The 12988-nt window shown below is 37.3% G+C and overlaps 1 protein-coding gene across 1 annotated transcript; it reads left to right on the top strand.

Annotated features, from left to right (window-relative positions):
- Positions 1–9802: 9802 nt before the first annotated feature.
- On the top strand, positions 9803–10735 carry OR4P7 (olfactory receptor family 4 subfamily P member 7). The gene has a single exon (NM_001390029.1). The coding sequence runs from the start codon at positions 9803–9805 to the stop codon at positions 10733–10735; it is 933 nt and encodes a 310-aa protein (NP_001376958.1).
- The last annotated feature ends 2253 nt before the right edge of the window (positions 10736–12988 follow it).

Genomic DNA, 12988 nt, shown 5'->3' with positions numbered 1-12988 from the left:
AATCCCAGGGCTGATCTCCTTCAGAATGGACTGGTTGGATCTCCTTGCAATCCAAGGGACTCTCAAGAGTCTTCTCCAACACCACAGTTCAAAAGCATCAATTCTTCGGAGCTCAGCCTTCTTCACAGTCCAACTCTCACATCCATACATGACCACAGGAAAAAGCATAGCCTTGAGTAGCCGGAGCTTTGTTGGCAAAGTAATGTCTCTGCTTTTGAATATGTTATCTAGGTTGGTCATAACTTTCCTTCCAATGAGTGTCTTTTAATTTCATGGCTGCAGTCACCATCTGCCGTGATTTTGAAGCCCAGAAAAATAAAGTCGGACACTGTTTCCACTGTTTCCCCATCTATTTCCTATGAAGTGATGGGACCGGATGCCATGATCTTAGTTTTCTGAATGGTGAGCTTTAAGCCAACTTTTTCACTCTCCTTTTTCACTTTCATCAAGAGGCTTTTGAGTTCCTCTTCACTTTCTGCCATAAAGGTGGTGTCATCTGCACACCTGAGGTTACTGATATTTCTCCCAGCAGTCTTGACTTCAGCTTGTGTTTCTTCCACCCCAGAGTTTCTCATGATGTACTCTGCATAGAAGTTATGCAGACAATATACAGCCTTGACATACTCCTTTTCCTATTTGGAACCAGTTTGTTGTTCCATGTCCAGTTCTAACTGTTGCTTCCTGAACTGATACAGATTTCTCAAGAGGCAGGTCAGGTGGTCTGGTATTCCCATCTCTTTCAGAATTTCCCACAGTTTATTGTGATTCACACAGTCAAAGGCTTTGGCATAGTCAATAAAGCAGAAATAGATGTTTTTCTGGAACTCTCTTGCTTTTTCCATGATCCAGCGGATGTTGGCAATTTGATCTCTGGTTACTCTGCCTTTTCTAAAACCAGCTTGAACATCAGAAAGTTCACAGTTCACATATTGCTGAAGCCTGGCTTGGAGAATTTTGAGCATTACTTTACTAGCGTGTGAGATGAGTGCAATTGTGTGGTAGTTTGAACATTGGCATTGCCTTTCTTTGGGATTGGAATGAAAACTGACCTTTTCCAGTCCTGTGGCCACTGCTGAGTTTTCCAAATTTGCTGGCATATTGAGTGTAGCACTTTCCCAGCATCATCTTTCAGGATTTGAAATAGCTCAACTGGAATTATATCACCTCCACTAGCTTTGTTTGTAGTGATGCTTTCTAAGGCCCACTTGACTTCACATTCCAGGATGTCTGGCTCTAGGTCACTAATCACACCATCGTGATTATATGGGACATGAAGATGTTTTTTCTACAATTCTTCTGTGTATTCTTGCCATCTCTTCTTGATATCTTCTGCTTCTGTTAGGTCCATAACTTTTCTGTCCTTTATCGAGCCCATCTTTGCATGAAATGTTCCCTTGGTATCTCTAATTTTCTTGAAGAGATCTCTAGTCATTTCCATTTTGTTGTTTTCCTCTATTTCTTTGCATTGATTGCTGAGGAAGGCTTTCTTATCTCTTCTCGCTATTCTTTGGAACTCTGCGTTCAGATGCTTATATCTTTCCTTTTCTCCTTTTCTTTTCACTTCTCTTCTTTTCACAGCTATTTGTAAGGCCTCCCCAGACAGCCATTTTGCTTTTTTGCATTTCTTTTCCATGTGGATGGTCTTCATCCCTGTCTCCTGTACCATGTCACGAACCTCATTCCATAGTTCATCAAGCACTCTATCTATCAGATCTAGGCCCTTAAATCTATTTCTCACTTTCACTGTATAATCATAAGGGATTTGATTTAGGTCATACCTGAATGGTCTAGTGGTTTTCCCTACTTTCTTCCATTTAAGTCTGAATTTGGTAATAAGGAGTTCATGATCTGAGCCCCAGTCATCTCCTGGTCTTGTTTTTGTTAACTGTATAGAGCTTCTCCATCTTTGGCTGCAAAGAATATAATCAATCTGATTTCGGTGTTGACCATCTGGTGATGTCCATGTGTAGAGTCTTCTCTTGTGAAGACACAAGGCACAGTCAAAAGAGGGAGGAGTGAGTGATTCCCCAATGGCTGGGATGATCCTCTCACTCATTAGCATATGAATTCCACCCCCTCACAAAACCTGCTGCTTCTGCTAAGTCACTTCAGTCATGTCTGACTCTGTGCCACCCCATAGACGGCAGCCCGCAAGGCTCCCCCGTCCCTGGGATTCTCCAAGCAAGAACATTGGAGTGGGTTGCCATTTCCGTCTCCAATGCATGTAAGTAAAAATTGAAAGTGAAGTCGCTCAGTCGTGTCTGACTCTTAGGGATCCCATGGGCTGCAGCCTACCAGGCTCCTCTGTCCATGGGATTTTCCAGGCAAGAGTACTGGAGTGGGGTGCCATTGCCTTCTCCATCACAAAACCTAGCCAGGCCTAATACTGTGGCCCCAGCCCTTGCCCTCGGCAATGGTTTGCACCCTGAAGAGTGGCTTCTCTCTGGATCCTAAGAAATCCACCTCTTATCGCTTTGTCTCACAATTAATTTTTTTCAATGAGACATCAGAGCCTGAGTTTCATTAGTTTTGGCCAGGCTTGAGTCCCAGGAGAGAGCTGAAGGACAGGAGGAAAAAGCAGTGGGAAAAACATGCCAAGGAATCCCCTTCATAGCCCGCCGGAAAATTTGCTAAATATCTGACTGGTGCTCACAGTTTAATTGGTCTGATCCTTGGCACAGAGAAGAGAAAGGACAGAAGAGCCCCCACCGACTTGTGTAACAGCTACTGGGACTCAGCAGATAGCGCCTTTGGGACATGCTGAGGAGTAGCCTCTCCAGAGTCCCTCAATTGTGCCCCCTGCCACCTGCCTGTTCGCAGGAGGTTCGAGGAACCAAGAAACAAGAGATTGTAAAGGTCCCTCCAGCCATAAGAGCGAGGACCTCTTACCTTAACTGGAGGTCTTCTGGAATCTGACTGGGCCGCGTGAGCTTTCTGCTGAGTTTGTTTTTCACTGTCCCAGTTTCCAGCACGATGGGCCTTCCCCTGCACTGGGTTTCTTTGCCTTCCGCTTCTAGCTCGGGAGCTTCACTGGGTTGGGCTCCTGCTGTGCTTGGCCTCTTCCCCTCGGAGGTTGTTTCAGCCAGGTTAAGCCCGAGTCATGGCACCATAAATGTCACTCGAGTGTGTGTTCCTTGGTTCTTTGTCTCGTCACAACAAAGATTTGGAGCAACGGACATTAAAGCCCTCGGCGCATCACAGCTCTCGTGTCTTGGACAAACCGTGTTATAGCTCTTAAGTAAATCAGTGTTACAGCTCTATTTTATTTAGAAGATATCAGGAGAGAGAGAGTGAGAGTGAGAGAGAGAGAGAAAGAGCACATGCACGTGAGAGAGAGTCTGTGAGAAAGCGCTTTGGCTCCTCCTTTTATAGGTTTTTTTCCTCCACCTGGGCTTGCCCTATGCAAATTGGGCTTAGCCAGGAGTGCTGTTTGTTCTGCCTGAAGTCTTCACTCTGGTCCTCGGACCTTCCTTGTCTTTTAGCCACTGCCATTTTGGACTCCTTTTCCCTATTCTACCTACCTAACAGTTGGACTCAAGAAAGAGACTGTAAAAAAAAAAAAAAAAAGAATTTTGTGAGAAATCAAGATTAAATTGCAATGTAGAAAAAAGGGATAGGGGACTTCCTTGTTGGTTCAGTGGTTAAGAATCCACCTTGCAACACAGGGAACATGGGTTCAATCCCTCATTGGTAACTAAGATCCCACCTCTGGAGGAGCAACTGATACCCCCCACTGCAGTGAAGAGCCCAGGGAACACAATGAGAGATTCCTGTGCCACAGCTGAGACCTGATACAGCCGAAGTAACTAAGTAATTTAAATAATAATAATAAGGATAGGAGAAACAAACATTGCATGATTTCACTTACATGAAATACAAGAAGAAGATTCACAGAGGCAGAGTATATTAAAGGATATCAGTGGCAGAGGGAAAGGAGGATGAGGAGTTATTAATGGGTGCAAAGTTTCTGTTTAGAGTGATGAAAATGTTTTGGAAATATATAGCGATTATGCAATATTGTAAATATAAGCAATGCCACTGAGTCGTGCACTTAAAGTTGTTAAAGTGCCATTTTTTAAAAATGTAAACATTTGAGGAATATGGTCTCTGGAGCGTGAATAAAATGCTGTCAGAGAAGAGGAAATACTGTCTCAAAATGTTACTGAGAAATAAGAAAAACGTAAGTAACCACAAAAAGACTTGGTATTAAACTTCCATTACAGGGATGAGGTATATAAGGGAGCTATTTGGGTGAACTGTGGACAGAAAAATCAACAGTGAAAGACATAGAGGACGAAGGGACAACAGACTGTGGTAACTTTTCAAAGTGGTTTTATTATTAATAGACTTATAGGAGATGCATGCTGGAATAGCCAGCACCCTCCACAAACTGAATTGAGGCAGCATCAATGTTTTCCTTTTACCTGCAACTCAGAGTTTCTTTCTCTTTCTTCGCCTCTTCTTTCTTTTTTTTTTTTTTTTATCCCTTCATGTTTAACTGTATTAGGAACTGACCAACTCTTTTCTATAGAGGTTAAATCATTTTACATTTTATGAGTATTCTTACTTTACATTTTATGAGTATTCCTATGTCTACACAACATCATCACACTTAATGCTTGATTACAGCTATCCTAGCTACTATGAAATGGTATGTCTTTGTGGTTTTGTTTTGCATTCTCTTACTGGTTAATGATCCTGAACCTCTTCTTTCTTAAGTGTGGGTATTATGAGATTTCTTTTCAGGTCATTAGAGTTTTCTCACAATTGTCCCCATAATAAAACAGAAGCTGATTTGTACTTAGTTTCCAAATACACAGAGGGAAAATATGACTTTGTCGATATAATTATTTTTAGGTCTCTGAATAATGTTCAGAAAAGTTCAGCTTCACTTTGGTCACATTATCCCAAAGGGAATTTCCAAACTCACAGAGATACTACAATAAATGTCTGCAGGTTAAATATCTCCCAGTTAAAGTTGCTTAGAAATCAGATAGGAACCTTGTGTTGTCTTTATTTTAATGTTCACAATAGAATATAATAAAAGTGTTATTTAAAGATAAATAAAGAATAGTTGTCAACATAAATGATGGCACCATTTTGTTCTCTTAAATATTAAAATAAAACTGGGAAAAGCCTTTTGAATTTGCTTAAGAAAAAAGGTGGACACCTTACCTTAGAGACCAGGTAAGCTCTATTTTCAGATTTCTACAGAATTATTTGTATAATGACACATATTACTACATAGGCATAGAATTTACTGGTTAATTTACATTATGGTACTGTGAAATATTACATGTAAGTGAGACTTAAGCCAAGTATCTGGTGAGTTGGACATGAGTTAACTTTACTTTAATCAATCCACAATTAATCACTGTTGCTAGATCAATATGTTTATAGAATTTGTTATTTAAATATAATGAACATTTGCCCCTTGGCTAATGTTTTTTAGAAAACTTTAACCACATTTTCATACAGTCAACATTTGAAACTATTGCTCTATCTACCTGGTAATACAGAGCATTTCTTTCATGGTTACATGTTTTTTGTACAATTCATGTGTGATAACTTACCCTTCCTATGTAAATTGCATTAAGTAATAAAAATGACAGTGATAAACATTTTTTCATAACTTGGGGAATGTTAAAGGGAAGCTAGTAAAGCAGAAACTTGGTGACTTATATTTCAGTAAAGGATACAGAAAATCTGTTAAGGAAAAACTCAAGAAGTACAGAGTATGTTAAATCACTCTGCTCTTACTTTCTGTTAATTGCCTGAATGTGCCATATCTGTAGCTTGAGTTTCTCATTCCTGTATTTAAAAACACCACTTATTCTATTACAATTTGGCCAAGACAGGGCTATTAAAATAGGAGGTTAATGAAGATGATCTGAATAAATATTCAGAATAAATGAAAGAGTGGCTAATAGAGCGTGGTCAGATTTAGTTCTGTACATTTTGGAGACCACCCAGGTTTGAGACAACCAAGGTTTTAGGGCAAGTGACTGAGTTTTAATATATAAGACGACTCTTAAGCATGTAGTCTCCACAGTAAGCCAAGGGAGTGAGAAGTGGGGAAAGGTTACAGGGATGAATTTAGATGACCTTCAAACGATTTTTTCTAATAGAATACTAGCAAAAATCAGAGAGCAATTCTAAGGTGATCTTTCTGAGTCTCTGTCATTCTGAAGTAAATTTTGTTATAAACGTTCTGTGTTTTTATGTCTCTTAAGTACATGACAAAATAATTATAATGATAATGACATGTAATTAAAATGATTTTTCATTTCATTCTATCAAATATTGAAATAAAATTTATTTATTTGACAAATACATACTGGAACTTAAAATAATCAAAGTGTAGAGTGAGGATATAATGGGAAAGCTAACAGAACTAATAATTTAATTCATGATGAGACACAGTGCCATATAATTGATTAAATGGGGAATGTATTGTATAATCTAATTCATCAAATCCTTCACAATTCATCATTATCCAGTCACAATCTTATTATGGGAGAACTAGGTAACTAACTTACTAAATGGGAATTTCAATAAAGCCTCCTAGATGATTTTAATCTTTTTTCCACCACAATTCCTGACACCTAGTAATTGATAACTGGTTAATAATTTTTCCCACATCCAAAAGAAATGAGTTTTATTTTCCTTTCCTTAGGGATTAAACAAGTAAAATGGCTCAGAAAGTTTATATAATCTGTTCCAAAGTCAAGTGTTCACTATTCAACATAGATTTGAATGGCATAAATTTTGTTTGGTTTTGTTTTTCATTATGTCCAGGTTAGGGAGAAAATGAGGCACTGGCTCTAACTCTCACCAAGATACGATTGTTTTGGAGAGATAAGCTAAAGCACTTAATAGCAAAAAATATGAAGCAAGGTAGATAGTTCTTAAGAACCACAAGACATAGAGTATTTGAGTAACCATGGCATGGTGGGCTGTAGGTAGTAAACTCTACCTGGAAGTCGCAGATTTCACAGTTTAATACAGTGTGATAGTACTGAGCAAAGATTGGTTTGAAACTGCTAGTCCAGGTTCACTACTTCAGGGAATCATTAGCGATTCCAGAGAAGAATACTTAAGTTTGAACTACAGATGATGGAGCCTTCTATATACCTGGACTGGATAAAGGGAATTTAAAATATCAGGCTATAAAGGATCCAGGGAAAAGGAGAGCTGGAGGAGTTGTGTTTCTCTCTGAGACTGGATCAGTTAACCTTAAATGAAATGAGAGACAATAACCTGGAGGGAAGTTGTAAGTTTATTCTGATTTGTTTGGAAAATAATAGTCAGCAACATCCAGCCATTGACTCCTCAAAATTTACATCGGAACCATGGACAAAGAGTTAGGGTCTAGCAGAGATCCTTAAATATATAGTTTAACTCCCGTTGCTTATTGATGCTTAAACTGAAATACAAAAAAGGGATGTGGCATACTCATGCCAACAAGTTAGAAAATAGTACAATGAGATGAAGGAGACAATATTTTGCTTCATTTTCCTAATAGTCCAGTATTTTAAAGAATATCTTCTGTTGATATAATTATTAATTAAAAAAATATGAATATGATGCTTGTAGACATATAAGTCACACTTTCTTATTTCCCATAGAAATAACTGAAAATAGGGAAAATGCTTTCAAGTTGTTCAGGAATATAGATTATAGTTTTGAGTCATGCATTATACAGCTTTTATATTTTAAAATGCAAATTAATTTATAGGTATTTTTCACATACTCCCTCTCTTTCTAATGGCCTAGACTGAGTGCATTTTCAAGATTAAATTTTTTAAAAATAATTTTCAATTTGCCTGAAATATTCAAGTATTGGTAAGACAAAAGAATCTGCATTTTAAAAGTTTTTGTTTATTTTCTTGGTAATTCATAATCATTTCATTGATTTTCCACTTTTAGTCTGCAAACACACTTACCAAAATGGCATTTACATTGTATTTTTCAAATATGATTTGACCTGCTATCTGATAAAGAATTTCAGAGGTAGGATTCTAGATAAATCAGAAGGGAAAAAAAGCTGAGAAGATATGTTAATTGATCAATTCACACAGTAAGTCAAATATTAAATAAAGAATAACCTGTGATTGAATATATAACTTATAGTGTTTCCCACCAAATCAGAAGAATATAATTTAGGGGAGAAGTTAGAATAGAGCCCTGCATTCTTTTAAATTATTGGGAATTATTTTAAAAGTGTAAAATGTAGTTGTTAGTTGAATGAGATGGCTTATTTCACTACAAATATCCTCTCTTCACTATTCAGTTGTTACATATTTAAATGTCATTTTGTGGCCATTGGTGATGACTCTCATACACTAGATAGATTTGCAGATTTTCTCTCCCAAACCCTACCTTATGTACACAGATTCAAATGGCATTTTCACTGAAAATGAAGAATAAGGAGAAGAGCGTTACAGATTTGAAAATAACTTGTGAATATATTGGTTCTGAAGTTTGGAGTAAATGAAATAAAATATTTTAAATATTAAGGTCTTGTGTTTGATATAGTTGAAGTAGAGAATTTTGTTGTGATTTAGTGAAATGATTAATTCTCGGTAGTTCTCCCTAGTCTATGCTTCTTGAACTTCTGCCAATAGAAAGGTACTGGTTTGTTCAAAGGTGTAATAGTTATAAGCATATTATTAGAGCTGGTCTTACATTACTTTACAGCAGTGTTTAGGAGGAGGAGGTAAAAATAACAGGAATGGAAGAGAGAAAAGCCAGCCTGAGTTACTAAGACATGTGATGTAGGAACAGAAAGAAGCAAACATTTTCAGGATGACTGATTATTAGGAAGAGTTGAACAGCTTGAGTACACTGATTAGAAAGAAACCAATTAATGCAAGTGAGTAAGACACTGTATGAGACTAAAATTCTAACCTCAGTTCAACTGAACTTAAAAGCCAATGGGTACTGATAAGTATTATTTTAAAAAAACAACAGTGTCACAGTAAGTTGAAAACTAATATTTTTAAACTTGGATAAATAAATTTATAAAATTCTGGTTTAAAAAAAAAAATAAAATTCAAGTGAAACCTACTATTAACCTCCAATGCCTTACTGAATGTAAAAGACAAATATTTTTAAAGTTTGTGATGATACCTTTTGAAAAAATAGAGGTAATTATACTTTGCTTGTTACCCTTTTGTTTGACTATAAAATATAATATTCTATCTGTAAATTAAGCACACTTGTAAATTAATCACATTGGTAAATTAGGTACAACAGACATATAGCTGGTTTTGGCCATGGATATATACCTCATGATTCCAAATTGGTTGATTTTTTCTATTTATCACATTTCCACCTAGGATAGATGGAAGGAAATTTCTCACATATAACATCCACATATAAGTGCTTTTTTATTTTCTCTCAAGGTTTCATTCTTGTGTCTATTTTCTCAATAACAAATAGTGAGAAAAAGAAAAGGATGACTGATTTTTTCTACAGCACCAGTTCTTGAATTCTACCAGGACATAATATCCAGTTATGTTCGATACTACATGCTAATAGAATGGTTGCATAAATATGCTGCATTCTACAGCATATTTATATCAGGTATCAAAGTCGTTTATCAGGAATTAATATTTTCCAGAAAGGGACAAAACGAATGCAAGGAAAGCCTTTCAAAATAAAAATCAAATCTTTTTCTTCAAGTTTTGAATGCTTTCCATTTTAAAATGGCCATGACAAGGAATAATATACATCATCATATTTACATATTTATAAAGATTGATAACTAATTTCAGGTGGCTACAAACTGCTCTGAGTCATGGAAAATAGGAATAACATCACAGAATTTATTCTCCTAGGACTTTCTCAGAAAAAGGAAATTGAAATTCTCTGTTTTTTCCTATTCTTACTTTGTTACATTGCAATTCTGATTGGAAACCTACTTGTCACGATTTCCATCGCCTCCAGTCAACTTATGAAACAGCCCATGTATTTCTTTCTGAGTTACCTCTCCCTCGCAGACCTTTGTTACACCTCCACTGTGACCCCCAAGTTGATCACTGACTTGCTGGCAGCAAAGAAGACCATATCTTACAACGGCTGCATGACACAGCTCTTCACCATGCACTTGTTTGGGGGCATCGAGGTCTTCATCCTCACAGGAATGGCCTATGACCGCTATGTGGCCATCTGCAAGCCTTTGCACTACACTCTGATCATGACCAGACAGAAGTGTGGGGCCATGATCGCTGCTTCCTGCGCTGGGGCGTTCCTTCATTCCTTTGGTCAGTTCCTCCTGGCCATCTTTTTACCCTACTGTGGCCCCAACGAAATAGATCATTACTTCTGTGATGTGTATCCTTTGCTGAAGCTGGCCTGCACGGATACCACCAGAATCGGTCTCCTCGTCATCGCCAATTCGGGCCTCATGGGCCTGGTGACTTTTGTGGTCTTGTTGATATCCTATGCTGTGATCTTGTACACTGTCAGGTCCCACTCTGTAGAGAATCGCCACAAAGCTCTCTCCACCTGCAGTTCCCACATCACTGTGGTGGTCCTCTTTTTTGCTCCTTTATTCTTCATTTACATTCGACCAGCAACTACTTTACCAGAAGACAAAGTGTTTGCTCTTTTTTATACTATCATTGCTCCCATGCTCAATCCTCTAATCTACACGCTGAGAAACGTGGAGATGAAGAATGCCATAAAGAAACTCTGGTGCCATATTGCAGTAAGAAAGGAAATGAACTAAAAGATACCTCTGATTTTCACCACTGAACTTGTCGAATATATGAATTTTCTACACTGAAGACTTTAAAATGTATAATAATTGCCTTATATGCTTTTTTGTTTCATTTTGTTTTAGCAATATATAGATTTAAGTATGAACAAAAGCTTACAACTCCCTGGATTTATCCAGACTCTCTGCTGTGTGCTCTTTTCTAGTTTTCTTGTTTTCTTATTTATATCTCCTCTTCCCCTTTGATCTTTTGGCTGTGTAATCAATTTAGATATTTAGCAGTAGACTATGAAAGGTATCATGTAATACAAATCAACACTGAGAACCCATAGAGCCCATTCTTGTATGTGACTCTATTCAATAAAGCCAATTCTGGGTAGCAATGATTTAGAAGATAATTCCAACATTTTACTTGCATCATTTAAAGAATATTCTAAAAGACCAAATTTTGGGCCTGCAACTATATTTCTTAAAAATATAGCTTTCTACTCTGATAATTTTGTAGCCAGTGGTAATCTGGAGCTTCTCATATGTACAACACCAGTACTCTTACCTAAGTCCCACATCAATCTCTTTTCTTTTGTTCAAAGGAATTGTCTCTCCCAACTCTGTCCATGTAAATGTGAACGGCAACTCTGGCTAATTCTAGCACCTGATAGTATATATTTGTTATGGGCATGTGTTCTGGACCCAGAATTGCTTACTAACTATGAGGACTAGGACAGATGCTCAATAAACCATCCATCAAGTGATAATAATAGCCCAGCACACAGTCTAGTGAGGATATGTGCAGGACTGAAACACTGCTTGGTCACACAGTAAGTGCTCAACACATATGAGCTATTTTATTGCCCAGTCTCCTATTATGCTCAGAAATGTAACCATTCTGATAATAACTTTCTTTTGGAGCAGTGAGGGTGTGAGAATGGGGCTCATATTAATGTCATGCTCCTATTACTAGGCTTCCCTGGTGGCTCAGACAGTAAAGAATCCATCTGCAATGTGGGGGATCTGGGTTCAATCCCTGGGTTGGGAAGATCCCTTGGAGGAGCGCATGACAATCTGTTCCAGTATTCTTGCCTGGAGAATCCCCATGGAGAGAGGTACCCAGCAGGCTACAGTCCAGGGGGTCACAAAGAGTAGGACATGACTGAGTGACTAAGGACAACACAGTGTGCAATGGGCACCTATTACTGGTGAAATTATTTTTTTCTTAGAGTGGGCAAGTGGAGAATATCACTTAAAGTCAATGGTCACATCTTTGGCACTGTTCAAGTTAATGGCAGTTTTTTCAGTAGGAATTGAAAGCCATCCTGGAGCACCTTTGCCCAATGTCAGAAATTACTAGGAGCAAGATCAAGCCACTAGATAAGTGATTAAGAATGGGTAGAATCTCAAAAGTCTTTTAAAAACTTCGTGGATATGATGTACTTGCATGAGAATTTATTTTCAAGTTGTAGAGAGAGCCATGTTAGATAAAAATGAGTTGTCAATGTTGAGGATTCTTAAAATGGGTTCATAATATAAAAAAGAAAAATACCATAGTTCTATTACTCAGTTTAAAATACCCAACAAATAAATCTAAAAATATTATGTGCTAGAAATTCTTATAGAAAGATCCTAACATATTTGCTTGTTGTTGTTTTAAACCTAGTTCTTGACAGCTCTCTGAAAACTCCTAGATAGGGCATGCACAGTATACATGTCAGAGAACATAACAGAGCAGGAAACTGAAAGATCACCTTCTGGTGTGATATAAGCAGGGTCTTTAATAAGAAGACCAGCCCGCCCTCAAAATTTCCCTCTGCTTCAGAAGCCCTATCCTCCAACCAACCAAACTTGTATTATTGAAAAATAAAACTTCAAAAATTAACACAAATGTTTCTGTTTTATTTTTATTCTTGAAATAAAATTTGTGAATGTGGATTATTAAAATACTTGGAGTCTGCAGCAACATGAATGGACCAAGAAATTATCTTACTAAGTAAAATAAGTCAGACAGAGAAAAACAAATATCTGCAATCACTTTATGTGGATTCTAAAAGAAAAAAAAATTACACAGATGGACTTATTTACAAAACAGAAAAAGACTCACAGACACAGAAAACAAACTTATGATTACCAAAAGGAAAAGGGGAGGGGAGGGATAAATTGGGAGTTTGGGACTAACAGATACAGGCTACCAAATATAAAATAGATAAACAACAATGATCTATTGTACAGCACAGGAAACGATACTCAATATCTTGTAACAACCTATAATGA

Source organism: Bos taurus, chromosome 15, assembly GCF_002263795.3.
Source record: "Bos taurus isolate L1 Dominette 01449 registration number 42190680 breed Hereford chromosome 15, ARS-UCD2.0, whole genome shotgun sequence".
NCBI lineage: Eukaryota > Metazoa > Chordata > Mammalia > Artiodactyla > Bovidae > Bos > Bos taurus.
Note: the sequence above shows the minus strand (reverse complement) of the source record. Positions and strands in the feature narration are given on the sequence as shown.